Source organism: Leishmania major, chromosome 18 (genome assembly GCF_000002725.2).
Source record: "Leishmania major strain Friedlin complete genome, chromosome 18".
Classification (NCBI taxonomy): domain Eukaryota; phylum Euglenozoa; class Kinetoplastea; order Trypanosomatida; family Trypanosomatidae; genus Leishmania; species Leishmania major.
The window spans coordinates 78,741-106,583 of NC_007259.2; the positions used below are offsets into that span (position 1 = coordinate 78,741).

General features: G+C 55.7%; 4 protein-coding genes across 4 annotated transcripts; all 4 read right to left on the minus strand.

Annotated features, from left to right (window-relative positions):
• Window positions 1-8,681: 8,681 nt before the first annotated feature.
• Window positions 8,682-9,710, minus strand: LMJF_18_0190 (hypothetical protein; the record flags this gene model as incomplete). The annotated part of the gene is made up of 1 exon (XM_001682373.1): window positions 8,682-9,710. The coding sequence occupies one exon, from the start codon at window positions 9,708-9,710 to the stop codon at window positions 8,682-8,684; it is 1,029 nt and encodes a 342-aa protein (XP_001682425.1).
• A 10,570-nt stretch (window positions 9,711-20,280) lies between these two features.
• Window positions 20,281-21,756, minus strand: GLF (UDP-galactopyranose mutase; the record flags this gene model as incomplete). The annotated part of the gene is made up of 1 exon (XM_001682374.1): window positions 20,281-21,756. The coding sequence occupies one exon, from the start codon at window positions 21,754-21,756 to the stop codon at window positions 20,281-20,283; it is 1,476 nt and encodes a 491-aa protein (XP_001682426.1).
• A 1,391-nt stretch (window positions 21,757-23,147) lies between these two features.
• LMJF_18_0210 (conserved hypothetical protein) lies at window positions 23,148-24,203 on the minus strand (the record flags this gene model as incomplete). Its single annotated transcript, XM_001682375.1, has 1 exon — window positions 23,148-24,203. One exon carries the CDS (start codon window positions 24,201-24,203, stop codon window positions 23,148-23,150), a length of 1,056 nt encoding a protein of 351 aa, XP_001682427.1.
• A 1,906-nt stretch (window positions 24,204-26,109) lies between these two features.
• Window positions 26,110-27,339, minus strand: LMJF_18_0220 (putative RNA-binding protein; the record flags this gene model as incomplete). The annotated part of the gene is made up of 1 exon (XM_001682376.1): window positions 26,110-27,339. One exon carries the CDS (start codon window positions 27,337-27,339, stop codon window positions 26,110-26,112), a length of 1,230 nt encoding a protein of 409 aa, XP_001682428.1.
• Window positions 27,340-27,843: the final 504 nt, after the last annotated feature.

Sequence of the window (27,843 nt, forward strand, 5' to 3'; positions counted from 1 at the left end):
TGCCTTTGCCGTCACGCTCGATCGAGCTGATGAGGCCAAAGCAGCGGACAACAACAAACCGGCCTTTCCCGCAGTGAAGCCATTCTTGGCTGCCCCGCGAGCCACCGCCGCCTCCCGCAACGATCCGTCTCTTCTGTCTCTCTCTCTCTCACACGGCAGCTGTACAGCATCGCCCCCACCACATCGGCTGCGGCGATGCACCTGCATAAGGCATTGGGGTCACAACGAACAAAGGAAACAAGGAAGCGGCTGCCAACCACCTCGACACCGTCCGACGCCGCCAAAACACTCCGACGGCGGTCACCATGACCAATATCTACACGGCACGGTGTCCGAACTCTGCGAAGCAAACCAAAAGAAAACCCCGAAAGAACGCAGAGAAGGGCAGGGCACTCGCCATCGAACAGCGTCGGTTCGCGTTGCGTCCTTCGTGCTCGCTTGTGCCCTCCCTCCCTGTGTAATGCGGGCTCATCCGCAGGAGACGATGGGCCGCGGTGCGAAAACAAACACGCAGCTAAAAACGCACGCGCGCAGACACACGCAACAGACCTCAGAACGCACAAACACTTCGCTCACGGGACCATTGAGTGACCAACACGTCGGTATATGCATGTGCAAACAATCATAGCTCATCGGCTGCTGTTGCGCTGCAGCCAAGTCCTGGCCGTCAAGCGGGGTTCCTCCTGTCCTTCCCCGTCCACTCCTCTGGTTGCTTGCGGCGCGATCAGCGTCAGAGGGGGCTCGAGCGGACAGCATGCCTTGATTCACAGCGGGCCACGTCCACGGTCCTGCGCTTGAGCGCGGAGGCAGGTGGCGCCAGTCGTGCGGGTGGTAGGGCGTCGCCCATGCGCATGCCGCATGAGCGCAGGGGGGATGCTGAGCAGCCCCAGGACACAGCCCCCCGAGGCCCAGCGCACGGCCGGTATACCATGCTCTGCCCTCGGTCGCCTCAAGCCGCCGCATTCCATCATGTCGCGTGGAGGCTCCTCACGCGGAAGTCCGGAGGAGCCGATGGTGTCAATCGGACTGCTCTCGTCGTGCTTCCGGCATCTGCGCCTCATGAGCCTACGCGGTCAGACTCAGGGAGCGCCGCATGCCCCGCACACACATGCACTGTGGCGCTGATCGGTATACATCTCTTCGCGCCCTCCTCGACCATCGCTCTTGCTCTGCTGAGCTCTGCCTGCTTTGCTCGGGATGTGGCACACCGCGCCAGGTGCGGTTGGCCGCGCGGGCACTGCGCAGTGCCCGCATTCCCGCATATTGGCGCCTGATTCAGGACGGCACTGTTGCCTGGGGGCTCGCTGTCGTCATCCTGCAGCTTCTGTCGATGCCATGGACGGGGCGTGTCTGGATAGCGTGCCAGCATGCGCCGCGACAGCTGGGGCCGCCGCTATGCGTCAGTGACGGCATGGGGCACTCTCCCTTCTCCTGAGCCCCCGCACGTCATTCACAGGCGTGTGCGTGCCAAGCGGGAGGGAACTGCGGATAGGCATGCGCCTGCACAGAGAGAACTCACACCTTGTCCTTCTGACGGCGCACGAGGGGGGAGGGGGGCAGCCCTAGGCACACAACGTGGGAAGCCCACGCAGCGCGCGTGAGATGCGCGTAGTCGCAACACTGCGTGCAGAGCCATGGCGTGAGGAACGACGTGTGTTGTGACACCCACACTGAGCGATCCGCGACTCTTGCGTCGCATACCGGGCACCACACGCCGGGCAGAACGCCCTCGTAGCACCCGCGGTCAGGTGCGCGGATGCCGCAGTGCTAGCTGTGTCGTTGGCAGCACACCATCTTGCCGCTACCGGAAGCCGAAGTACGGACAGGTGCCCGTGTCGATGTGGAAAACAAAAGAAACGTGATGGAAACGGGGGCGCTCAAAAACACGAACAAAAGCCCTAAACCCCGTCGGCTCGGTCGTCCTTTATAGTGTACATGGCATGTGCGTTGGTGAACGGAACGCAGAACAAAAAAAATAAAAATCTAGAAAAGGAAGCGAAAGCACGCATGGCAGAGCATCAGGCACCCTCGCACACAGAGAGACACAGAGAGACAGAGGACGGTATTAGTGGGAATGGTGTGAGCGAGGTGAAGGTGTGCGGACAAACGAGAAATCCTGTTGGCAGAACTCATGCACTCCATGCAAACACCGAAAAAGAGACACGCTCATCGCGTCGACAACGCCGGGAAAGGAGAGGGTTCAAAAAAACGGAGACATCGAGACAGATCAAAAAAGAAAAGAAAAAGAAATGATCTACGGACGTGGCGCAGGGTCGCAAAGGGCACGTAGAGACATCAACTACTCCAGATGCAGAGAGCCTTGTGTTGTTTCGCTTTTTGGACTCTTTTCCTCTTTCTCCGAAGTTTTGAGGGGTACATAATTTCGGCGCTCCTTTTTTTTTGGATGGTTCTTCTCTCTGTGATGTTTCCGCGTGTTCTGAACGGCCTGGCACTCTGTGCCACACATGTCTTCCTCTTCGTCTCGTGTTGGTTTTCCCTTCAACATCGCTTCGGGAGTTTTACTTTTTATTCTTCGTCGTCGCTCCAGCTGCGCACTGGGTCGTTATTGTTCTCCTTTCCTTTCTCCCGAAAGTCGGTCTCGCTCGGTCCTGACCTTGTTCCACTCGTGAGCGGTATCGCCAACTAGCCTGGTGGCTGGTGATCAAGCCTGAGAAGAGCGGTGGCGAGCAGCAGAGAAGAGAAAAGCAAGAAGCGAGATAGAAGACGAAAAACATCGCTCAGGTCGCCAAGAGCGCACGCGCACCATCAAGTGTCTGTGTCTGTGTGTCTGTGTGTGTGTGTGTGTGTGTGTGTGTGTGTATGTTCCTGCGTGGTATTACTGTTCTTGTTCTTCGATAAAGGCGGGGCGAGAGAACAGCACAAAAAGAAAAAATGGGGCCGACACCGCTGGCAGTGGTACAGGAACACGAAGAAGGCAGCAGATAAAGAAAAGCAGAAACAAGTTGTCGGAGGGAGAAAGGGGGAGGGCGGCGGGAAGGATGATGGCGCAGGTAACAAAGGAAAACGGTGAAAAAAAAAGAAATACCGACAGAGATGCGCGCGGGCAACAAGAGAGTTTGTCACCAGCCCCCAAAACACACATACACGTCGACGGCAGAGGCGCCCACAACACGAGCTGATAGGGAGAGCACACGCGAGTAAGGGCGGAGAAGCAAGTGCACGCACAACGGGAAAAAACAAGGGAAGCATAAAGCGAAGAGAAGGTGACTGCATGCACGCGCGCACATCAAGAGAAGCGAAGAGGGCCTGCTGAAGCACCGCTGCAGGGTGTACTTGCACACGTACACAAGCGCGGCGCCACCAGGGTGGCGGATCATGGGGGCAGGCAGAGGCGAAAGGGAGGGGCAGTATTTGGTAGACGGTAGCGGTGCAAAGAAAACGTGAAAAACGGCAGGAACACAATCAAACCGCGCGGCAGCACTGGAGAGAGAGAGAGAGAGAAACGAACGAAGAAGTCGCCCTCTTGCCGAGTGCCGGTAGGCAGAGGGTCAGCCGACGCGGACGACAGCACGCAACAAGACGGGCGAGGAGACAAATACACAGAGTGAGAGACAAGCTCGAACGAAGAAAGAAATAACGTTCACCAGAAAAGTTGCGTTGGACAGAATACTCGAAAAGGTATGCAGGCATTCAACGCGTGAGCGTCGAGGGGCAACGGGGCGATAAGTACCTGCCCAGGAGGCTTGCGTGTGAAGCTGCAGGGACGCAGATGGATCTGCATCTGACATTGTGGCGCTCCATGTACGACGAGAGCAGGAGATGGTTCACGATGCAACACATATGTGGTCTCATTTAATCTTGTGCGCGTGCACTGCCCTGTCCTTTCACCGCTGGTACCTCACTCGTGAAGGACACTCCGCTTGTCATCGACATCCCCACCGGTGTCACAGCTCGCAATCACATACAACTCGTTCCATTCAGCTGCACCATCGGGGGGAGGAGGGGCAGTCCTTCATACTCGCATATTCGTGCCGGTCGAGCATGTCTACGATCCTCGTGTGCGCAGATGCACTCGAGAATGGTGATGGAGAGAAGTGGCAAGGGACGGAGTCAAACAAGGAGCGAACCACAGAAATAGATCTAAACAAGAAAAAGCACGTCGACGGCTTGGAAAAGAGACGTACCAAACAAAAACGCACACGCGTACGCAGAGAGGGACGGACAAGAAATGAATGAGGCGGCGGGTGGCGGTGTAGGAGGAAAGAAGCGGAAAAAACCGAGAGAGAAGACGCAGTATACTGTGCGTCCCTTGCGGTTCTTCCTCTCGCTCCCGGTCAGAAACTTCTCTCGCGCACCAGCGTATATTGGTGTGTGTGTGTGTGTGTGTGTGTGTGTGTGTGTGTGTGTGCGTGCGTGCGTGCACTTTTAAGTTTCGCCTCTTGCAAAGAGGGCGTTTCCCACCGACGGAGGTGGCTGCATGCTCACTCTCTCTCCACAGAACATCGGGTGCTTGGACGAACTCTGGTGTTCAAGCCCTCAGGACGAAAAAAACTCGGTCCACAGAAAGACGGGCCGGCAGGCAAGAATAAGAGGGCGAAATAAGCACGCATACACGCACACACAAAAACAGAATGTAAGAAGGCATCAAAAGGTACAGGGGGAAGGGGGGAGGGTGTGTGTGGCACGAGGCACAGAGGTGCGAAAGAAGTGCAGAAGACCCTTCCCCTTCCCCCGCCTAGCCACGAAAAAAAAAACGAAACATTGTACAGGTTACGGTAGAGAAAATGAAGAGGCATAAATGAGGAGAAGCACCGAGGGAGGATAGAGAGAGAGAGAGAGCTCTCGTCAGTGTGCACGTGTGGCGGTGAGGAAGTCGTGGAGTGGCCAACAGAAAAAAAAAAGCAGGGTGAAACGTGTACCAAGATAAAGGCGTGAAACAAACTAGAACAAGACCCTCTTTTCAGGGCGGCAGGAATAGATGCACACCTCTCGTGATACACGTCTGTGGCATCGCTGATACGAACAAGCTTGATGGGACCCCAAAGGGCGCCGCTGGGAGGGGAGAGGAAGGAAACCCAGGGTGTTAACCACCAAAAAGAGAAAGATGATGCCCAACCAAGGGTGGAAAGAGCACGAGAATAGCCGCAGACGAGAAAAAAACAAGAGAGCGAGATGGCAGACACATACAGAGACCAAGAGAGAGAGAGACACGCGCCGTAACGTAACACACACTTCCACACACAAAAGAGAACACGAAAACACAAACGGAATCGAAAGCAGCGAAAAAAAAGACGAAGAAGTGACTCGACGTGTAAAGACAGCAGTGGCGCACAAAACCACGTAGCACACAAGCAAAACAAATAATGCACGGATGCTCACGCAGGCACACATGGAGTGATAGAATGGGCAAAAAAAAATAAGAGACAATCCAACCTAAACGGAAAAATAAAGGGGCACAGAAGAGTAAAGAGCCTACACCAGAAACTAAGACACAGAGAGAGACACTGGAAAGAAACAATGTTGACGAGCGCATAGGCACAAGAAGCTTAAAATGCAACCAACAAACAAAACGAAAAGGGGTAGGAGGTACAGCCAGTGACCACTGTAGAAAAAGGCAGGAAACACAAACACAGAAAGCGGAACAGCAAAATATATAAGATGATTACACGTGATGAACATGTTGTGCTCTCGTACGCGTACGTCGAGCAAACAAAGAGATAGAAAAAAAAAAGAAACGCACACACACGCACGCATGCATGCACGCACACGCACACACGCATTCCTCTCCGCGACTCTCTGTTATTCGCTTCCTCTCATACGAGGGAAGGACTTCCAATAAGTGACTCGGGCAGCAAGAGGTGGTGCTGGCGACAGCGACACGGAAAAGAAAAACAAAGAGTAACGGTAAGATACTCGACAAAAGAAAAGCAGTAGAGGAGGGTCTAAAAATAAAAGGGGTGACCGAAGGGAAGACGTCCAGAGTTGTGACGTCCGTAGACTTAGGAAGGCGGTTGCGCAGATCTGACATGAGAGGTGGAAAATAAAGAGTACAACAAGCAATGTTCAAAACAAACACACACACACACACACATACATACAGGCATAAACACGAGAGAAGGAGAGATGAGGCGTCGTGCAGGAGTACTCCATATGAGGAGAGGACACGCATGACGTGGAGGAAACAAACGGAAAAAATATAGGTAGTCAAGATGAGAGTCGGTGTTCACTAATGACGCTCCGCAGGGTGTGCCGCCATAATTGCAACTAAAATAAGCACACAGATACCAAAAAATAAAAGATCCCTAACCAATAATAGGTCGATGTGTATAAATGGGTGGTCGGGTGTGGGTGTATCGTCTCCACCTGTTGCCGCTAGAAATGGTCTTTGTTTTCGTTTCTTTTCACTGCTCGTATCAGTTCTGGTTGCCTTTACATTGCCATTCCCCTCTGCCGTGTACCCGCGCCTGTGCCTGGTTTTCGAAGCAGATTTGAATACAACCGAAGGAGACCGTGACCGTGACGGAGAGGCGCGAGGTATGTCGCGTTTCATGTACTCCTTGTGTAGGCATGCCTGTATTTATGGCATGTATGTGCCGACCACGCATGTGCAGCTTTCAGTCTCTGCACGCGATCCGTTCTTCATGTAGACGAAGTGGCCTGTCGTTTTCCCTTTCCGCTCTCTCAGTGACTCACCGTACGCGTTGCAGATTTGCGTTTCGTCCGTCAAGGAATATTTTCGCAACTGCACAGCCACGTCATCCCATCAACGAGAGAGACCAAAGAAAGAGACCAGAGAAGCAGCAGAGAGCCGTACAGAAACAAAAAAAAACGGAAAGAGAGAGAGAGTCGATGTAGTGAAGGAGGACTCAGACGACACAGGGAACTGCACTCAACTGAAAAAAAAAACAGCAAATACACGAGACAAAGCCGAAAAGCACATATAAAGCTAAAGAACGAAGAGGAAAGAAAAACGAAGACACCGACACCTACACATCTATATATATATATAGATGTATACATGCAATACACACCCACTACGCACATCCGCATCCACACATACATGCATGTACACATGTACACATACATAAAAGAGCGCAGTCAAGGAAAAGCACTTTTCAAACACCTCAATGGTTCGCCACGATGAGCATTCTTACCCCCACCTGCAACACCGACACTGTTGCAAGCATCCCCAAAACCAAGAAAGAAACGAGACACGACGTGCCGAATAGGCGGATGAGGCGCCGACAAGTGATTAGAAAACAAAAACATTCCGTCGAAATGATACGCCGTGTGTCAGCTCTCGGCATCCTTTTCGCTCGACTCGATCGCTCTCCCCGCCCTTCCTCTCCCTCCCCACTTTTCTTTTGAGCTTGTCGGCGAGGGTGCACATGATCGGTGCGTCATGCGCCCGTCGGTACCCTTTCCAACAGAGGAGGTCGATACATCACTCTTGGAAAGCATATATGTATATCTATATAGATAGATATATATATGTGTGTGTGTGTATACATTGAATAACACGTTTGGAGACCCAAGAGGAACAGAAAAGCCTGAGCAGGGGCACTGGGCGAGAGCGGAGGAGCATGTCAAGTGTGGGTTTTCTGCGATGGAGACACACAAGGTAGAGGGAGAGCGAGTCCAGGGGAGGGACATGGAACAAAAAAAAAAAACAGAAAACGACAGGCTGCAGTGGGGCTACGTGAGCGTTGGCCACATCCTCATGCACACGCACACGAAGACGAAGACGGAGAGAAGCAATCACAAACGAGAGGGAGGGGCGAAAGCATTAAAGCGTCGTGGTGGACGGGGGAGGGGGAGGGCGTGTGTGTCTGTGTGTCTGTCTGTGTGTGTGCGTGCGTGTGTGGGGGGGGGGGGGGGGAAGAACAGCAGGGAGGAGACAAGACACACACACACACGCACAGACGCACACACACACAGAAAATCAAAAAGCAAAACGAGGAGGGGGACGGCAGATATTGGTGGTGCCACACGGCACGACAAAAAGCACAGCAGCCAACGAGCACGAAGAGGGATTGGGAAAGGCAAGAAATACAAGCGGCACCCCGAAGGACAACACACGGCACTCCACACACATGCGACTGCACCCATGAAGGAGAACAACAGCAGCGATAACATATAGGTATATGTACATGCAAGACGATATGCGAAGCGCCACGAAAACAAGAGAAGACAGGAATGCAGAAAAGGCAGTACAAGTACAATGAGTCCACCAGCGGGAGCCGTATCAAGACACGTTTTTTCGCCTGTTTCCCTCGAAGCTGTCGTCACGACACCCCTCAGCCCTGGTTGAGCTGCTGCCTCATCAGCATCTCTGAGGAATCGGGCTTCCCAGGTCATCGTGCGCATCTTCTGTGTTATGTCGTGACATGGAGAAGCATGGGACAAAAGACGGTCGCCCGCACACACACATTGACACTCCCTAGTCTTCTCTCGCAGCACTGCTGTCGTGACTTCTGTGCGCTAGACGCAGCATGATGTGGGGAAGCTGTCTGGTCATTCGGTTGCTCTCCTTCCGTGCGAGCTCCGCCGTTTGTTTCTCGCCCAGAGAGACCCAAACGAAAACAAAACCGCGATACGACCCCTCGCGGCATCGTCTTGCTGCATGTTGGCACGTTGCACTGTTCAGCTCGCAGCTTCTGCAGCCGCGCGTCCACTGGAAGGGCAGACGCCGTAGGCTCCGGAGACGCCCCTCTCCCCACCTACCCGGAGTTACTCCTCGGGGCGATGAGCGACGCCGCGTACGGATTGTGCCGGAAGACCTTTGGCAACGTCGGCACCGGCAGGCGAAGAGTTGACAGACGTAAGGCAGGCGAGTAGCGGGCCATTGCCTCCTGTTCGGCGATGACTCCGTCTGCTTGAGAGCCGCCCGCAACGACGGCCGACGGCGAGAAGAGCAAGTCTTCCGCCGCGGAGTCAGAGAGGTGCACGCTGCTCGCCGGTGTCGGAGAGCAGCCACCGCCTACGTGCTTCGGTGTAAAGGTGCAGAAGGCGCAGTCCAACATGGGAGGCAAGCGCGCGTGGTCCGTGAAAAGGATGGCAGGGGCGCGGCTGGGTGCACTGAAGTTTTGGCAACTACTGTTGCTGCTGCTGTTGCTACTGCCGCCGTTCTTTGCCTTGTAGTCCTCCGACAGCTTTCCCATCAGCGGGATGCCGTTGCAAGAGGGAAAGGGGCAAGTGTTATGGACGCCACGTAGCGCTGCCTCAGCTGCCCCTTCGTCGGCAAACATGATAAAGGCTATGCGGCGCGCTGGAGCGTGGCGGGCGGCGGGGATCTTGTCGCTATGCAGCGAGGCCTCCGTTACAGTGCCGTACACGCGAAGAAGCGCCACCAGCTCCGCCTCCGTGACACTCAGCGGAACATTACGCAGGAACAGCTTGTTCATCTTCAGCCGCTCCTGCCCAGCTGGCGTGTCGTCGTGCTGCTGCTTCGCCCATATCACGTTGACAGCCTTTCCGCCAAGCCTCTTGCCATCGCACTCCCGCAGCGCGCGTGCGGCGTCTGCGCTGCGGGCGAAACGCACAAAGCCAAAGCCGCGGCTCTCTCCAGTGAAGATGTCGCGCATCACCATCGACGAGGTGATTTCGCCAAACGGCTCAAAGAAGACGCGGAACTGACTGTCGTCGACGCCGTGGTCAAGAAAGCGGACCAGCAGGTTCAGCTTGCTGTCAGCGGCCGTGGCGACCGACGGGCGGCCACGGTGGTAGCCGCCGTTGTGCTTGTAGCTCATATGGCTTCCTTTTGCGGGATAGAATAAATCCTACTCCTTTCCTCTCCCCGTACGCTGCCGCTTCACTTTGTGGGCTGCGCCGCTGTGTGTGTAGGCGACTCTCCCTCGTTGCCTCGTCCGCCCTCTAGAGCAGAGTAACAACAATAAGTCCTGTCGAGTAGTGCAGACACACAGGTCAAGGGCTGACGGGTGAGGAGCGAAGGATGGACGGGGTGCGAAGCGGGGCGGGGCTGTGCACAACAAAAAAGGAAAGAAAGAAACGGAAAGAGACGGAGAATCGAGCGAGTACGCGAGCCGATAGAGTCGACTTATATATTCGCAGTGCTTCAGCGCCGTCACAAAAAGCACACCGTCACGTCCACTCACTCACGAGCGCACAAAACCGGTCGTCGCACCTCTGTCCCACCGCGTGCTGCTCCACCTGATACACACGTGCGTACAAACACACAGGCACGCAGACGGAGGATGCCCAGTCCGCCAGAAATACACGCACCTGCGCAGCTTCAACGCCGGCAGAGATGAATACAGAAGGGTTGGAGCGGTGAAGGGAGGAAGAGGACTCGAGGGGGGGGGCCCTGAAGCGCGTGGGGAGGGGACGAGCGAGACGCAACAACGAAAGAAAAGAAGCCAAAAGTGGCCCCGAACGGCGCAACGGATGTCCGTTACGACAGCACCGCTAACAAGCAGGAGGAGGACAGAGAGACGCGTGGAAAGAAGAAACGCAGCAGGAAGGCACGCGAGCACGGCAACGAAGAACAACAAAAAAAAAGAGGCACAGAAAAGCAGAGAGAGACGCGCAGGAAGAGCAAAATAGATGTGAAAGAGCAGAGTCACGAGAAGAAACGCAAGTGCGGGCACGTGGAGCGAGAGACAAACACCACAGACACACGCAAAAAAAAAGGGGGCAACGAAAATTGGTGTTGCGCGGGGAGACGAAACGCAAAAGCCAAGCAGCAAGCAGAAGAATCCACGGAGAAGGACAGATCGTTGCGTTGGAGGCAGATCTAACAGGAACACAACACGGGACAACAACGCAAGAAAACAAACGAAAGAAGAGCAGGTGGGCGGAGAACGGCGCAGAGGACGGTAAAGCGTTGCTCTGTGAAGCAAAACAAAAAAAAACAGAAGGCACGTAAACACGAAGTATACAGCACGAATAAACTTCAACACTGACGCGAGGCGGCAGAGGGAGCGCGCACGAGTGTAGAGAAAGGCCACCACCACCACAAGAAACGAACAAAATGAGTAACAGAAGTGACTGAAAACGCAAAAAAAAAAACGGAAGCGAAGTGAGTGAGAGAGAGAGAGAGCTCTAACAACAACAGCCAGAACGAGAGACGAGCAGATCAACGCGCACAGGAGAATGGAAATAAAGCAGAACAAGAATTTATATAACTGTCGAAGAGAGGATTCACGTGGAACAGGACAAACTAACTACGAATAAAAAAAAAGAGCAGAGAGAACAGAAATGTGTAGTGGTATTAGTAGTGATACTGAGGTGTGTGTCTGTGTGTGTGTAGAGGAGGAGGGCAGGTATCGAGGGAGGGAGGGCGGGCGTGGGCTAACGGATGTACGCAATGGAAAAAAAAACAAAAGCGCACAGCAAAACAATTGGAGATGACGGAGATGAAAGGAAGAGGGAAAAGAGAGAATAACAATAACAAGAGAAAAGGAAGGCCGAAATGAGCTACCAAATTAGAATTTTTTGTTATTCTGATAGTTGTTTTGTATCAGTGCGTAGTACCCGCTCTGGATGGCTGCTGGTTCCTTCAGCCCTCCTCGTTGTTCAATCACAAGAAGGCACGCGGCAGCCAGGTGGAGCGTTCGTCTTTGTGAAAAATCCGGTGAATGATCGCCGCTCCTTGGGACTTCTTATCCGCAGGCGTGGGAGTAGGACGCGTAACAAGGCGAACACGCAAAACGCCAAACACGTCTGCACACAATCTCACTTTCCTCTTCCCTTTACGAAGAAGAAAGGAGAAGGAGATTGTGAAGTGCAGGTTTTTCGTGTGTGTGTGTGTGTGTGTGTGTCTGTGTGTGTGTGTGTGTTTTGTTGCTGTCCTTGTTGTCCTTGCTGTGTGCACGTCTGGCCTCACGCGCAGCCGTTGCGTGTTGGGTGGTGATGTCTGCACCTCCTTCCTGTCCCAAAAAATCACACGAACGGGTACCAGGGTGGAAGGCGGAGAGAGGGAAGAGACGCACACCTCTGTTTCTTTTTCGTCCACTTTCAGTTGTGTACTCTTCTCGTTGTCGTTTGTGCGTGAAATCGATATCGTGCGTCCTCCGGTAGATGGACCCCTGTTCTTTCTTTTGCTTTTTCGCCTCGCGTTCGTGTGTGGCGGATAGTCTCCCGATTCGGTTTCTGTGTTTGTTTCGTCGGTACCCGGATCAACGCCGCGGTGCGAGAGAACACACAAACACAACAGAAACGAAAGGCCGCCAAAGAAGCACCCCCGGCGAAGACAACGGCGGCAAACGGGCAAAGAGAAGAGGGAAAGGGGGCAATGAGATGAGGTCCACGAGTAACGGCGAAAGGAAAACGACACAAACAGAAAAAGAAAGAAGAACGAAAGAGGAGACACAAACACCGAAAAAAAAAATGCAAGCAATGAAATACAGAGTGTGGAAGGGCAAGTAATCGAGAAGAACGAAGCGAAGATATAGATATCTATCCACAGATATAATTATAAACAACACACAACCCAATCAAGAAATAGAAGGAAAAAAACGGTGAAGGTGAGGAGACGAACAAAGGCAAGCGCGAGGGCGAGAGAGCTGGAACGAGAGCAAGAAAGACAAGAGCAGAGGTGAAGGATACACATATACATGCACAGATCTAGCTATAGATAGCTATATTTACATACAGCTCCAGGTGTACTGCACCTCACACGTCGACGTCTCCCAGGAGACAGAGAGCTACGAAACAAACGGGAGAGCAGAGGTATGTCTGTCCTACGAAAGAATGAGGAAAGCTGCGAACAGCAAGGCCGATGCTGCGAAAAAAAAAAAGGATGGGGGACGGAGGACGGTGGACGGAAGACAGACTCAAAGAAAGGGTGAAAAGGAAAAAAGAAAGTGGAGCACGAGAAAAAAAAAACATACAAAAAATAAGAAAAACGAAACCCGCACGGAAGAGAAACGGAGGGGAGGGAGGGGGAGGGACACCAGAGGCAGGGGAGGGGAGGGGGTACTTTGGATTTATAATCAAGGCAAACCAAAGGCACACACGGAGAGAGAGAGAGAGAGAGAAAAGGTGCGAAAATCTGATAAAAGTTGCGTTCAAGGCCCAGGGGTGCCCAAAGACACACACACACACACACGCACACGAGGGGCAGAGAGTTTGGTGGGTGATGTGTGATGTGTTCAACCGAAAAAAAAAAGGTTATCGATAAAGAATTGCGTCGAGGAGGAGAGGGAGAGCGCGAAACCTTTTTTTTTGAAAATAGCGAAAACAAAGAGTCGCGGAAGCCAGCTGAGCTTTAAAGCCTGCGGCTATACGCGAACGCAGACACGGGGGTAGTTAAGAGACGGAGAGGGGAGAACGACCAGCACAGAGCAGACGGGCGACAGGACAAGGAAGACCAGAAAAAAAGGGCCCCACCAAAACAAAATAACACGAAAGAAAGCGAAACACTAATAGACAAGATTTGAAGAAGGAAGCAGCTGAAGTGCTGGACCCGTGAATAGAGGCGCACGCGAGTGAAAAGATTTTATATAAGCAACAGCGTATGCACAAGGCAGGCCAAGGTGATCGACCACGGAAGAGTGAGAGTGGGGGGGGGGGTCTGAAGAGAATGATAGTGATGATGTGGTGAAAGAGGGGGGCGGTGACACAAACGAAAAAAGAGTAAGGTGAAACAAACCCGGTATATGCTATTATTTCTTTTTTTTCAAGAGTGCTAATAGAATGTGCGTGTATAGAGATTACGGAATGAGAGAGAGAGAGAGAGACAAGTCCTCCGATGATGATGAGGGGGAAAGGGGAATGTGAGAACCACGTCGCGCACACACACACAATCGCATCCACACGAGCACAAGGCTCAGATAAAGAGTAAAAGCAACACGCGATAAACAAGAAGATGTATCTGTGTGCACCTTCTCGTTGATTTTCTTTTTTTTTGTGTGTGTGTGTGCGTGTCTGGTTTTGGATGGCTCCTTTTTGTTTATTGCTCTTTCTTGTTCTTCCGTCCTTCAGAGGTTATCTACACTGGTGCGGTGTGGGTAGACTGGCGTCGTAAGCCACTCGCGTAATGGCAGCTCACAAGTAATATCGTGAGGAGGAGAGTGCGCGGAAAAGACACGAGAAAAATAGGTCAACTGCAGGCGCAAGACGAAAGAGACGAAGAAGATACAGCGGCAAGAAAAGATTGGTGGAGGGCAGGAGGGCGGTTAGAGAACGGGGGGAGTGAAGGAGAAAGTGGCAAGGAACGAGAAAGCAAGAACGTAAAGATGTGGAGCCCAATAAGAAAAAAAATAAACGAAATCCATGAAGAGATCGAAGATACGGAACCGAATGAGTTATGAGGCAAGAGTGGTGTAGAAGGAGAAATAGGTCGAAGGCTGGCAGATGCAGAACGACCGCAAGACGAGAAAAAGCAAGATAACGGCAGAGGTCCAAGGACGAGAATCGGAAGGGGTGAGGGAGAAGGGGGCAGCAGAAAGAATATCCCGAAATACCACCCGCAAAGAAGGAAGAAATCGACAAGGGTGATTAGAAACAATGGAGTCGGAGGACAAGAAGAAACCTAGGAGTGCTACACAACAAGAGACGCGGCCAGACGAGTAGACACACACAGACAACAGAGAGAGGGGCGGAGGCAGGGAGACGACACCAAGCGAAAAAGGCGTGAAGGCCAACACGGAGGGAAGCAAACAAACAGCAGCCAAGAAGGACGAGGAAGAGGAGAGAATACAAACCACCGAATCCGAAATAAAAGAAAGGGGGAGGGAGGGCAAGAAGGACGAGGTCAAGAAAAAAAAAAGAACTACAAAGGTTTTGAGTACAGAAACCAGACAAACACGTGAGCAGAGAAATGCATGAACAGAAGCTGGAAAAAAAAACACAAAGAAAGATAGGAGGAGGGAGGGGAGACGTGCAGCGGAGGCAGAGGGCGGGGAGACACACGTGCACAGAACTACCGCCGACACATAAAGCGAACCCAAAACAAAACACAACACAGAAAAAAAAAGAAGGTAGGGACTAAGGGGAACCAAAACGTAAAAGGGGTGGTCGGACAAAAGACAAGCGACAGAAAAAAAAGACAAAAAAGAAATGATGGATAAACGACGGAGAGAGAAGGGGGGAGGAGGAGGAGGAGGAGGAGGAAGAGGAGGAAGAAGACAACGAGCAAAGGAGAACGAGAAGCGCTCGCGTACGTTATATGCAGTGGTTTCCTTCGCAACCGTCCCTTGTTTTTGCGTCTTAGCCTTTCCCGTCCTGTTATTGCTTTCGGTTTCGTCCTTTCCGTTCTCTTTCTTGACTACGTGCCTTTCTGTTGTTGTTGTGCGTGCCCGCGTGTGTGTGCGTGTGTGTGTGTTTGTGTTTTGTCTTATTTCTTTTTTCTTGTCGGGTTTGCTGCCTGCTGTTATCCTTGCATTTTGGGGGGAGGAGAAGGAGGAGGAGGATGGGGGAGGGGGAGGGGCGTCGTATGTTGTCGCTCAGCACAGTCAAGCAAACACAGCGGAAGGAAACAGGAACGTGAGAGGCGGTGACCACCGCGCCACCACCACAACCAAAAAAGAGCCCACAAAAATAAAGCAAACGCGACAACCTCGTCCGAAAGACGACACGGAAGAAATGAGTTCAGTCCTCGCAAATCACACGGAGATCTGGCGAGGTGGCAGGAAGGGGAGAAGGGAGAATCAGATCAAGACAAAGCACCTCTTTTTCGCACTTGCTGCTGATGCCGAGTCTTTCTAACAGCTGTACAGAACTCGCTGGCTTCCGAAACCGTTAGGATTCCACCCTTCTTCGCTGTTTCCTCCTCGCTTCGTGGTGCGCTGCTGATCGCTTGTGGTGCACGTGCGTGGCAAGCAGAAATCAGCAACCCTTCAAACTTCGCTTCCCCTCGCCACGTATGTCTTTTTCCTTTTGTTTTCGTTTTCTTGTACCGGGGCGAGAGTTCCACTGATCGCCTCCTCTTCCTCTTCGCTACTTCTTCCGCGGCGTACGGGTGTGCTTGTCACTTTTTTTTTCTGGTTGATGGGCGTTGCTGCGGCTTGTCAGTCTTCCGGCAGTCGTCGAGAGAGGTCGCTTGCTCAGCTGCTTTCGCGGCGCTGTAGGCGTTCTTTGTTTGTTTGTTTTTGTCGGTCGGCTGTCTGTGTGTGCTTTCTTCTGGGGGTAATTCAGCGGCTGGGATAGAGACGCGCGTGTCTTCAGGTTACCTGCTGTAGATCTGCTTGTTTTTCGTTCTTGGTCACCTTTTCGTCCGTCTTTTTCCTTTTTTCGTTGGGAAGGGAGTGAAACTACACCGGGAAGGGCGGAGACCGGCGCCGAATTACTCGAGCGTCTTTCCTTTGGTGCGCGCTCCGGTTTTGCTGCTGTGGGTGTCGCAAGAGATGACGCCTGTGCACTAGTGTCCGCGCGCAGCGTGTTTGTCGCTCTTATTTGGGGAGGGGGAGTGAGAGCGAAATGTGCCGCGCCGATGCGCTTCAGTGGATCACCCAGCAATGTCGCGCTCCTGTCCTTGCACTCGCGATGCGGCAGCTTTGGTGTAGTTGCTGCGTGTGGTTGTCGTCGTTCCTTGAGACCTGCTACCTGTCCTTTTCTCTTGTTGGTGAGTGGCGAAACGAAAGTGGCTACCGTGTGTGTCCTGCAACGTGACTCGGCTGTCGATTTTCGGATGAGGAGGAGGAGAGGCGTTTGAATGGATGGAAAGGGAAAGGGGCAGGGCGAATAAAGACCGTCCCACTTGGGACATCAACGCGGCTCGCATACGCCACCGACATAGCCCTTACCGGTCTACGGCACATTCGAGAGAGAGAGAGAGAGAGAGAGAAGCACGTCGCACTACCTTCCAGGTGGTCGGCCGTTCTGTGGAGGACCTCGACCATCGAGGGGGGGGATATTTGGAAACTGCCCGTGCATGTCTTTTTTGTCTTTTCTTAGGAATGATCACTGCGAGCGCTGCGGTAGAGAGGCGCCATCCGTGACGGTTCGACGCCCCATGCGCGAGCTCTTCTTCCTGTACGCAGAAGATTTCCTCCAATGGCTCACGTGCTCCTTCCGCCGGCAACCGCTCCCCATCTAGCTGGTCGGAGCGCGAAGCCGAGGCAACGCATGATCTCGAAACGATGGGGTGAGAGGCACTATAAGCAGTCTGCACCGACGGAAAGAGACGGGTCGGGTGCCTCGTCGGGCAGGGGGGGAATGGGTCGGGCAGTCTAAACGACTCGCGGAGAAACTGGGGGCTGGGGGCGGCGAAGCCAACCTTTGCAGCGCTGGCGTCGGCAATTTCGTGACAACGCTGTTCGTCGTTCAGACCCGGGCAACACCGCAGCCGCTCGGGGGACTCTCTGCAGCGGTGGTCACGCACCCACGGCGCGACTTTTACACGATCGCCGACCCCGTTGGACGCGGGCGAGGTGGACCGTGAGCGGGGCAGGGCCGGCGAGGGTGCTGGGGCGTACCGTGCGCTGTAGCGGTTTTGGGTGGCGGAGCCTCAGCGTATTAGGTACGCCATTCTCTCCGAAGATGCCTGTGCGGTGTTGCGGGTGGTGCTTCCATACATGGAATCGCAGTCTAGATCGTGAGCGATAGGTAGCGGAGCACAACTGGCAGTGGAATGGGGGAGCTCTGGGTCCTGGTGTGGGCTCGGCGCTGGGGCGGGGGCTGCGAGCATGTTTCTCTGCCCGGTGTGCCCTTAGCGCGCCAGTGCTTAGGTAGACGCAAGGGCTGTGGGGGCGAGCATGGCGTGCATCCATCTCAGTGGCGCGGCGTTCGACCGGGTCGTGGGTAACCTCACTGTCCGGGGCGGCAAGGGTCGCGTGCACCGACCAGTGGTGTACGCCAACGCAACAACGCAATACAGGCATCCCACAGGCGGGGCATATCACACGGCCGGGGTGAGGGACGAAGGGTTCAGCAACGGACAGGGGCGTGTCTTAGGGGCGGTGGATGGTGTTACCGTCCACCTCCGCTAAGAGGGGTTCAACGCAGCGGGGATGCACGTTGTGGCAGTGTCGGCGGATCGAATACTTGGCGTACACCTGCGGAAAACAGGGACACCTCCCAGCGGAGGCCCGCGGGGCGGAAGTGGCTGCGGTGCTCGAGGCTCGAATCTGGCGGGCGCATGGGGCGGGGTAGGGAGCGGTGGAGCGGTTCGCAGTGACGGAACTGATTTTGGGGGAGCAAGGTGTGGACACAGAGGGGACCTTGCCAGCGGTGAGGGTTTTCGGCGGCTGGGTTAATCGTCAGGAAGCGTCTGTGCAAGTCGTGAGGAAATGGTTTGTCTGTTCACGGTACGCGCACACACGCATGTGTTGTGCATGTGCGCCACCTTCTCAGTTTCACAGGCATACCAAAGAGGAGGACAGAACAAGAGGAGAAATCAAAGACGGAGACGAGCAGGCAAGCACGCGTGAACGATTCCATCGAGGGGGGCGTTCAAACACAACGCTCTGCAGACGGACACGCATCACAGATAGTGCGAAACGGCCCATAAGCGCGGAGCTCATCATCCAGCAGACCTTTGACATCTCCGCTCCCCTATCACTGGCCACTCTCGCAGACGTTTGCCTTCGCTTGCCTATTCTTCGGTACAAAATCAGCTCAGCTTCAATCGGCACCCCTCTGGCCCATCACAGGTCCCCGCCACCACTGCGTGTGGTGCGAAGCAGCCGTAGAACAAACACACATGGTGCACCGATGCGCCGGCTCGGCCATCGGAGAACACGGCCTGCAGCTCAAACTCCGCCAAAACACCCCGCGCGGCGCAGGTCGCCTCACCAGTGGGCCGTGTGAGGGCCAGGGGCGAGACAGTCGGTCGAGTCACGCGGGCACCCTGCCCATCACGTGCACGGCACAGGCCTGTTCGCAGTCGCAGGTCGCCCCGACGCCACGCCGTCCAGGACACGGCCGCCGGCGTCAGCAGGGATGCATCGCACTCGCCACCCCTCTACGTCGTTGGCGCCTGGCCCTGTCACCACCTCACGTGGCTCGGCATTTGGCAGGGATATAGGAGGGCTGCTGTGGCGTCCTCCACCCACACAGAGGGTGCGGGGTCGCTGGGCCCTGAGATGCCACGCGCGGAGGTGTGTGTGCCCCTCCTTTGTCATGAAAGACTCAAAGTTCGAAAAGGAACATCTTCAGCTTTTTCTTTTACCAAGTGTTGCCGTTTTCTGCTGGCAGTGCTGCTTCAATTTCGCACGTCTTAATACAAAGGGGGGAAAGGAGTTGAACGAGGCGCGCGTGCGGCCCACCACTCAAGAGCCCCCCCCCCCGCACACACACACAGAGCGACACCGCCTCTATGCCTAACCTCGTCCCCATTTCATCAAGTAAGGAATGAACGAATATTAGAAGGTGTACCAGCCCCCTTCCCTCATCCCTCTCCGGTGCCCGCATGTAAGTACAAGCAAAAAAATGAAAAAACGGCGAGGCATCCTGTCTGTCGCATCGAAAAACACGTGACTGTGTGTTTTCGTGTGTGTGGGTTGGGTGGGGGAAGGCACCGCGGCTACATGCAGATCGTCGCGACACTAGCACTGCACTACGTACGCGCGTATCAAGCCATCATCCTCGCCGCGACCCTCGTTTGACTGTCTGACCATCTCTTCCTCTCCCTCACATCCCGGCCGTGATGATCCCACTGTCTGTGCCCTCGTACAAGCGGGTGTGTGTCTGTGTGATTCGCTGCGCGAACCTCTACTGCTACGTCGGTGCCGCATGCAGTGCGGGCAGGACACGCGGCGCCCCCTTCGCTGGCCCTAGCGTACAGGGCAGAGCGGCGGGAGCGCAGTGGGTTGGGGAAGGCAGCAGTGCGCGTGCGTGCCCCTACTGCATCAGGCACGTACACAGCGGATGGAAAAGGTGTGGGGCACAAGACACGGAGGCATGAATACGCTGAAAGGTGAGAAACGCCGTGGACCCGGGGCTCTCGTCGTGCGAAGCAGCGCAGGGGATGTGGCCGGAGTAGATGAGCAAAAACAAAAAAGAAAAACACGTAAAAGACAATAGGGGGGCAGCGGCGGGGGGCACAGTACGCCACGCAGCACAGACACCCTGTGCCACAGAGGGTCAGAGAGGGGTGAGCTGCGACGCATGAGTCGCTTTTCGTCCACGTTCTCGTTTCGTCTTTCTCCACAGTTCTTGATGGAAATCCGCCAGGTGCGCCAGAGGTCCGTGCGTCTCTGCACGCACGGGATGAAGAAGGACCGAGAAAGTGCAGTAGAGCCTCCTCCTCTTGGGCAGCCCTCACCCCCCCCCCTCTCCTCTGGCCGATACGCAGCCGCGCTCCGTTTCTCTGTGCGCCCGGGCCATGGTGAAGGTCGTCGTGCGGGGCAGTGACGCAAATGATAGGTAAAAGAAGCCTCCCTCGTCCTCCTCGTCCATGGCTGCCGACCTTGGCCTCTACGAGGCCGTCGACGACCATGTGCAGCGCATCTCACCGCGCCGGGTATTGACCTTTTCTGGTTTGTGCACGGTGTCTTCGTCGGTGCCGTAAAAAATGTGTCCCACTGCCTCGACGCCCTGCATCAACGAGTGATCTTGATTTGCTACCTCGTACCGCCACGCGCCGAAGCGGCCGCGTGAATAGATCTGATACTTGTCACGCAGCACCGGCTGCACCTCCTCCAGCAGCTCGTTGCGACCCACGAACGGGATCGGGTAGCCCTTCTTCTCCATGTGGTGCCAACGCGACACAATCTCGTCCTCTGGGCGAAGCAGCGTCACCGTTCGAAGACCAGCAATGCAGTCCTCCACTATGGTGTCCACGTTGACGGGTTTGTACAGCACATTTTGGCTGACCTCCAGCAGGATGCTCCAGTGCCCCTCCGGCGCGTTTGTGTCCGCGTAGCGGGAGAAGATCGTCGCGCGGTAGAACGGAATACCGTCTTCCGGGAAGTACAGCCAGCACGCCGTCCGCATCTCTGGCGGCGGGCACCCTTTCACGCCGATGCCGATGATGTGGGTGGAGCTGTAGACCATCTTGTCAGCAATCTCTCGCAGACGCGGCGCCTTGAGCGCCGACGCTGACGCGGTCTCTGCATCCTCCTCCACTCCGGCCGCCACGGCGAGGAGAAGATCATCTAGCGGCATCGTGGAGACAAGCGCGTCGTACGACACCGCCTCGCCATTCGCCATTGTCAGCGTCTTCGTGATCGGGTTCACCTTGGTTACGCGGCACTGTGGCCCAAGCGTCTTGTGCGCCTCTGGGATCATCTTCCACACGGCCTTGTAGATGGCCCCGGTGCCACCCGACTTTGGGAACCGGAAAGTGGCGTTGGGGCCCCAGCCAACGTCATCGCGCTTGAGTTGGATGTTCTCCCTGATGCGCTCCACGTTCACAGCGGCCACGCGTTCGCCAACCCACTCCGTGCTCATCAAATGCAGAGGCACTGCCCACACCTTAAAGTTGTACGGGCGCATGAAAACCTCGGCGATGCCCTCGCCAAAATGACGCGAAACATACTCGGCGAAGTTCTGCGGCTTCTCAGGCGCGGCCACGGAACGGGCCGCCTCGGCCTCCTCAATACCTTTCAGGCAAGTGTCCCGCACCTCCGGTGGGAGGCGGTGAATGTTGCTCTGAAACGGGTATGGCACCCAGGCGCCGGAGCAGCGCACCCACGACTCGCGCTGGAGCGTGTTCCAGTCAGAGATGGCGAGGTTCATGACATCGTCAAAGTACGCGTAGTGGGAAAAGATGACGTGGCCACCCATGTCCCATAAGAAACCTTTGTCGTCGAGGACGCTGCGCGAGAGGCCGCCAGGGACGGTGCCACCGTCGTAGAGATGGAAGTTGGCATGCTTGAGCTCCATCAAACGCACAGCAGCGCCGAGGCCGGTGGGACCGGCGCCGATTATGACCACCTTGTCAGCGCTCATGATGGATTTGCTGCGTGTGCCTGCGTTGCGTCAGTTGATGTGAGCGCTTGCGCTCGACTGCTGTTGATCTTAGAAGTGAGGCGTGAGAAGCAGAGACGGGGTGATTAGTCACTAGACACGCGTGGAGGAAACGGGCAACAAGGGCAACAGAACCGTGTACGCACAAGGAGAGCGAGGGAGAGAGTGAGGGGAGGGGCGCCAACAGATATATATATATATACATATACATGTATATTTGTGTGCGTGCGTGTGCAATCACAGGCGAAAGTGGGACAGTGCAAAGTGGTGAAAACAGTAGCAGCAAGGGCTACAACGCACACGCACTCGCTACGTACTTGGGACAAGACAGAACGGAGAGAGAAAAGCAACCGAAAGTAAGATAAGCCACACCAAGAAGAAATACAGGCAGACGAGTTTGACCAGTAGAGACGATCCTCCTCCTCTACTTGCCAGCCAGCCAGCCGCCCCATACCCCAGACACGCACACACACGCGTACGCGCATACAGATGCACACAACGAGAGAGCGAATACGTGCGCACGTGCAGGCAACACGACGGAGAGAAGTTCGGGGCAGAGAAAGGTAAGGAGGGAAGGAGGGAAAAGCAGCGAAGGAGAGATGAAAGCATCGGTGAACAACGAAGGGCAACACCGATCGTCAGGTGCGATGCTTCGCGCACAAGTTGAAAGAAGAGGAGGGGGACTTCGACGCAGCATCAGAGAGCCAAAGGCGAAGCGCACTTTCGTCCCCATCACGCGCGCGGCCACATGTGATGCGCGGCTGCGTGCGAGTGTTCTTGTCGCTACACATGAGGTCAGTTGGCCACTCTATTCGGACCGAAACAAAAAGGGAGCCCAGCTTAGTCCGCTGACGGCGTTCGTCGCAGCCTTGCTCGTCCCCTGCGCTCATCGTCGACGCCTATGGTCTACGCACGTGTGTCGTTGCTTCGTCTTTTGTGCCGTCTCGCTGCTTAGCGCATCACCGTAACAAAACACAAAAAGAAAAATACAAAAGAACGGGGGAAGGGGGCGAGAAGGGGGAGTGAGCGGGTGGAGCGTGCACACGCACACGCACACGCACAGACGCACAGGCATAGACACAGATAGAAAAACACGAATAATGTAGAAGAAAGGAGAGGGAGGGAGTTCGCGAAAACGCACACAGACACACCGACATACACATAACGACGCACATGCATGCATCTGCTTTGCCTTTGTCCTTGTGCGGCCAGCGAGAGACAAGCAGGGTAGCTTGAGGCGCAGGTAGCGCAAGTGCGATGGAGGAGCAAGCGATACGAATCACTCACGCACGCATGTACGCGCGTGCGTCTGTTCGTGTGTATGTTTTCGCGTTTTGATCTTCTTGCTTCCCTTGACTTTGTTCTTCCTCCGCTCACATGTACTCGAGCGAGTAGCCGAACACGGCCTTGATAGCCTCGAAGAAGTTTGCCTTCCACCCCTCCTGCACACTTTGCAGCTCGCCAGCAGGAATGCCGGACTGAGTGAACTCCAGCGTCGTCACGCCAGGTTCCTCCTTCACCAGCTGCAGCACCACCAAGCTGTGCACGCCGACAGGCCAGCTGCCAAGACGCCACTGCTTCTTGATCAGGGTCAAGGGCTGCACATCCACATAGTAGCCGCTGATGACACCACCGAGAAAGCTGAACTGACCACCGGCCTTCACGTCCATGGTGGCGGGGCTCCGCGTGTACACGCTGGCCTTGCTCGGGTCCGTCAGGGCCGCGTACAGCTCCGCCACTGGCGCGCCCCAGCGCATCTTCCACGAGAAGGACGTGTTCTCATTGCTGCTGCTGCTCGACTTGGACTGCGCCGTAGACTTCTTCTCAGCCGCAGCAGCGTTGGAGCCCGGGGAGGTGGACGCGGACGCCGACGATGGTGGCGGTGGTGGGGGCAAGGCGGCACCGCTCTTCAGCTGCTTGCCGATCTGATACTCGGCGAAGAGGGCATCGAAGAAGGCAACGATCTCCTGCCGCACCGTGGCGCGGCCGGCCGCCTGCACCACCGACTGGATTTGCTGCGAAGCGGCGTCGTTATCCTGACATGTGACTGCAATGTCGTAGTCGTTTCTGAACTCGTCGTGGTCGACCTCGGCCACCTCCATCTTGCCCCGCATCACCTGATCCGCGTCGGCCATCTTGCCCACCCACTTCAGCGTCATCTTCAGCTCGAAGTAGCACATCATCTTCCCTTTGCGCTGCGCCACCGTGACGTCGCCAGATATGTCGCTCAGCTCCTCAATCTTGAGGTACTCGACGCTCTTCCCCATATCTGCCGGGACCGGGATCGCATGCTCGGCAAAGATGCTCTTGAGCCTGCTGTGCGTGTGTTGAGAAAGGTCGCGCTCCTCCCAGTGCCACGAGTTCACGTTGGCGCCATCTGTGCGCTCGCTGACGATCCAGCGCGGATCGCCCTCACCGACCTTGGCCATTATGTCAGAAGTGCTTCTGTTATTTTCTGGGCGGGGAGGGAGGGAAGGAGGGGGGTAGCTGTCAGCTGGAGGTTTAGAGATGCCACTCCCCCGTGTCAAGTCCACCGACTGGAAAAATTCAAGGACGGTGCAGTGATGGTGGTGACGGGCAGCTGCTGGCCTTATGAATTCCAAGGGCAGCGGCAGCAACAAGAGACACACACGCACACAGAAAGACACAGAGACAACGAGGCAGCCAGAGACACACTGATGGCACACCCGCCACGGCAGCACACACACACACACACACACACAGAGTACGATCGAAGGAAAACAAAGACAGAACGAGTACGCTGAAAGTTTGTCGCCCACGAAACGATCGCGTTGAGAAGTTGCGAGAAAGATCCTTGTGTTGCGTTGGCCGTTGTGTGAAGCATGCGAGAAGGCGACGCGCCGAAGCGCACGCGCGCGTCGAGCAAGAGGTGGTGAGAGAAGGACAGCGAGCAAATGAAGTACACGATAACACACGACATGGGCAGCACAAGGCATCCGCACGCATCACCCCACGAACGTGAGAGTCGCGAAAGAAAGGGATATGGAGGGATACGCGACGCATGCGCGACAGCATTCCTCTTAACGGTGAAGGCGCGAGCTGCCGCAGGTGGTCATGAGGTACGCTCAAGGACAGAACGCACAGCCCCATCCTTAAATATCTCGCCCTCGAGCACAAGCACGACCGATACAGCGAGCTGACGGCGTCTCTGCGGTCCCCCACCCCGGCCCCACAGATGGGATCTGAGAGGCAGCAAAGGGGCGACCGCACAGCGCACACGTCGCATGGGACGGTGCCCTTTATCATTATTATCAGTGCGCAAGTCATGCGTTTCCTCGTCCTTCAGCAGTGGGTCCTTTACGGCGTGGCGGAGTGTCGCTCGATTTTTTTCCTTTTGCTGCTCTTATGCAAGACGTCATCGGGCACGTGCGTCACGAACAAAAAAAAACGAGGAGAGTGTGTGTCTGTGTGCGTGGGTGTGTGGGGAGGGGGGAGGAAGGGAGGGAGGGGGGGGGGATGTGGGAGGGTTAGGGGCTGAGGGAGAACGAAGCCAACTCGCCACGGTCGTAATAATAAAGTCAGCTCGAAAAGAAAGCGCATGCAAACACGCCCGCAGTCATCGCCATCGAAACGCACTCTGTGGCGCATGCTGCGAAAACGCACATACCGACACACACACACACACACACACACACACACACAAAGCACCTACGCAACGAGAGAGATACATATGTAGACGTGAGTGACCACGACCGCAAGCACAACGCCCACCACCCCCCTCCCTCCCTCGCTCGCCTTCCACGCCTTCCACCCTCACACCACACGCCACCGAACACACGCGTAGACTTCCCCGCGTCAGTGCATCTGCCGCACCGCAACGGTGGAATCGGAGCGAAAAGACACCAAGCAAAGTACGACCAGAACATCGACAACCTACACGCTAGCCGCCATATGGGTAACTGTTATGTCAAAAAATCACATGCAGCCAAGCACGTCGTTTGCTGCCTTCCACTCCCCACGCTCTTGGCCGCGCTGCCGGTCTCCACGCGGCCCCAACCCTGCTCCCCTGACGCCACGGAAAGTGCAGGGAGCGGTGGAGGAGACATCCGCCGGTATTATCGAGACAAGTCCTACGAGGCCAGGACTCGGCTGGAGCGGGAACCACAGCGCAAACAGCAAGAAAAAAAAAACGGTGAATCAAACAAGAGAGAGCTCCTTCTGGTGCCACGGTTGCTGCCACAGTCAGCACCAGCAGCATCCACGCCCGAGCACACAAAGGCGTGCCTCTATGCGCATGTTCCCGGGGCACACCTCTCTCTCTCTCACACACACACACACAAACACAGTATGCCGCCCACCTGCAGCTTTTACCAGTTACTTGGACGATTCCTTCTTGGACCTCTTCGCCGGCTTTTTGTCCTCGTCATCGTCGGAGGCAGAGCTGTCAGCGCTGCGTTCGGCATCACCGCCAGCCGCCGACTGTGCCTTCTTCTCCTGCAGCTTTCGCTCGTACTTCTCCGCGTCCTGTCGGACCACCTCGAAAAACTGCTCGCGTTGCTTCTCCCGCAGCTTTAGCGTCTCCGCCGCCGGCGGGGGGTTTATGAAGCCGCCGCGGTTGTGGTCCGCCGCACCAGGTCCGCTAATCGACGCTGCGCCACCGCCCAGGCCGTACGGTTGCTGTTGCCCCGCCTGCATCGGCATCTGCGGCTGCTGCCTGAGAGGCAGCCCACACATCTTGGGCGGGTACATGCCAGGCCCGTTCATTGACATATCACCCCACTGCTGCGGCTGCGGCTGGCGCGGCGGCATCATGCCGTAACCGCCACCCATCGGGTCCATCATGCTGGGCCCCATGTTGATGTGAATCCCTTGGGGCGCAACACCACCCATCATGGGCACGCCGGCGCCGGGGGCGCCGTTGCCAGCGTTCGGGCTTGGCATGAACGCAGCAGCATCGCCCATCATACTGCCGCTATTGTGCATTGTGGGCAGTGGCAGCGGTGACTGCATGGCGCTGCTGCCCATTACTCCCATCTGCGGCTGCTGCGCCGACGCCGGCGTACTACTGTCGCTGTTCGCGCTACTGCTGTTGGCTGCATTGCTGCTGTTGCCGTGACCGAGACAGGTAATGAGCAACTGCTGCTGCACCGGTGAGAGCTGCCGCGGGTCCATCTTGCCCTCCTGAAGGAACTGGAGGAGCAACCGTGCCTCCATCTGCTGCTGCGGCGAGAGACCGTTGACGCTCATCATCATTCCGCCATCGTTGTTGTAGTGGCGGTTGCCGCCCATCCGCGAGTGGCCACCGCCGGCGCCGTTACCGGTCGCATAACCTTCAGGCTTGTTCACGTTGCCCTTGCTCACGCCGACCTTCAGCTTGCGGCCGACGAGGGTGAAGCCGTTGTACTTCATGGCGCGAGCGCGGTCATCCTCTGTGGCGAAGTCAATAAACCCAAAGCGGTACGGGTCGCCCTCACGCCCATTCAAGGAGCAGTCGATAATCGTGCCGCACTGGCAGAACACCTGCTTCAGCATATCGATTGTGACGGAGCGGTCAATGTTGCCGATGTAGCACCCGAAGCGGGTCTGCATGGGCGTGCCTGACATGGTGCCGACCGGGTGATGCGTACGAGTGTGCGTGTGTAGACGAGTGTGTCGGAGAGACGCTGCGCGTGGGCGTCGATCGAGTGACCAAGAGTCAAAGTGCGCAGAGACGAACGTGTGCTTGTGTGTGTGTGTGTGTGTGTGTGTGTGTGCGTGTGTGTGTGCGTGTGTGTGTGCGTGAAAAGGATGGTGCAGGGGGGAGAGAGAGGGAGGGAGGGGGGGGGGTCGATTCTCTACGCGTCAGCTGAGTACCGCAAGAGCAGGAGGAGCGGCAACACCCGCAGCAAGGCGAAGGGGCGCAGCAGCAGAGTCGATAGAGAGCGAATAGCGCAGAAACGGAGATACCAAAATGATAAACCAACAACAACAACAAACCAAAAAAAAGGTGTTCAGAAAGCGAGGGGGCGAGAGGAAAGGGGGGGGAGGGAGGGGGAGAGGCGAGATGTGGAGCAAAGAAACAAAAGCCTGCGCGCCCAATCACGCGGCTTGAACAAAGTGGAGTTGATG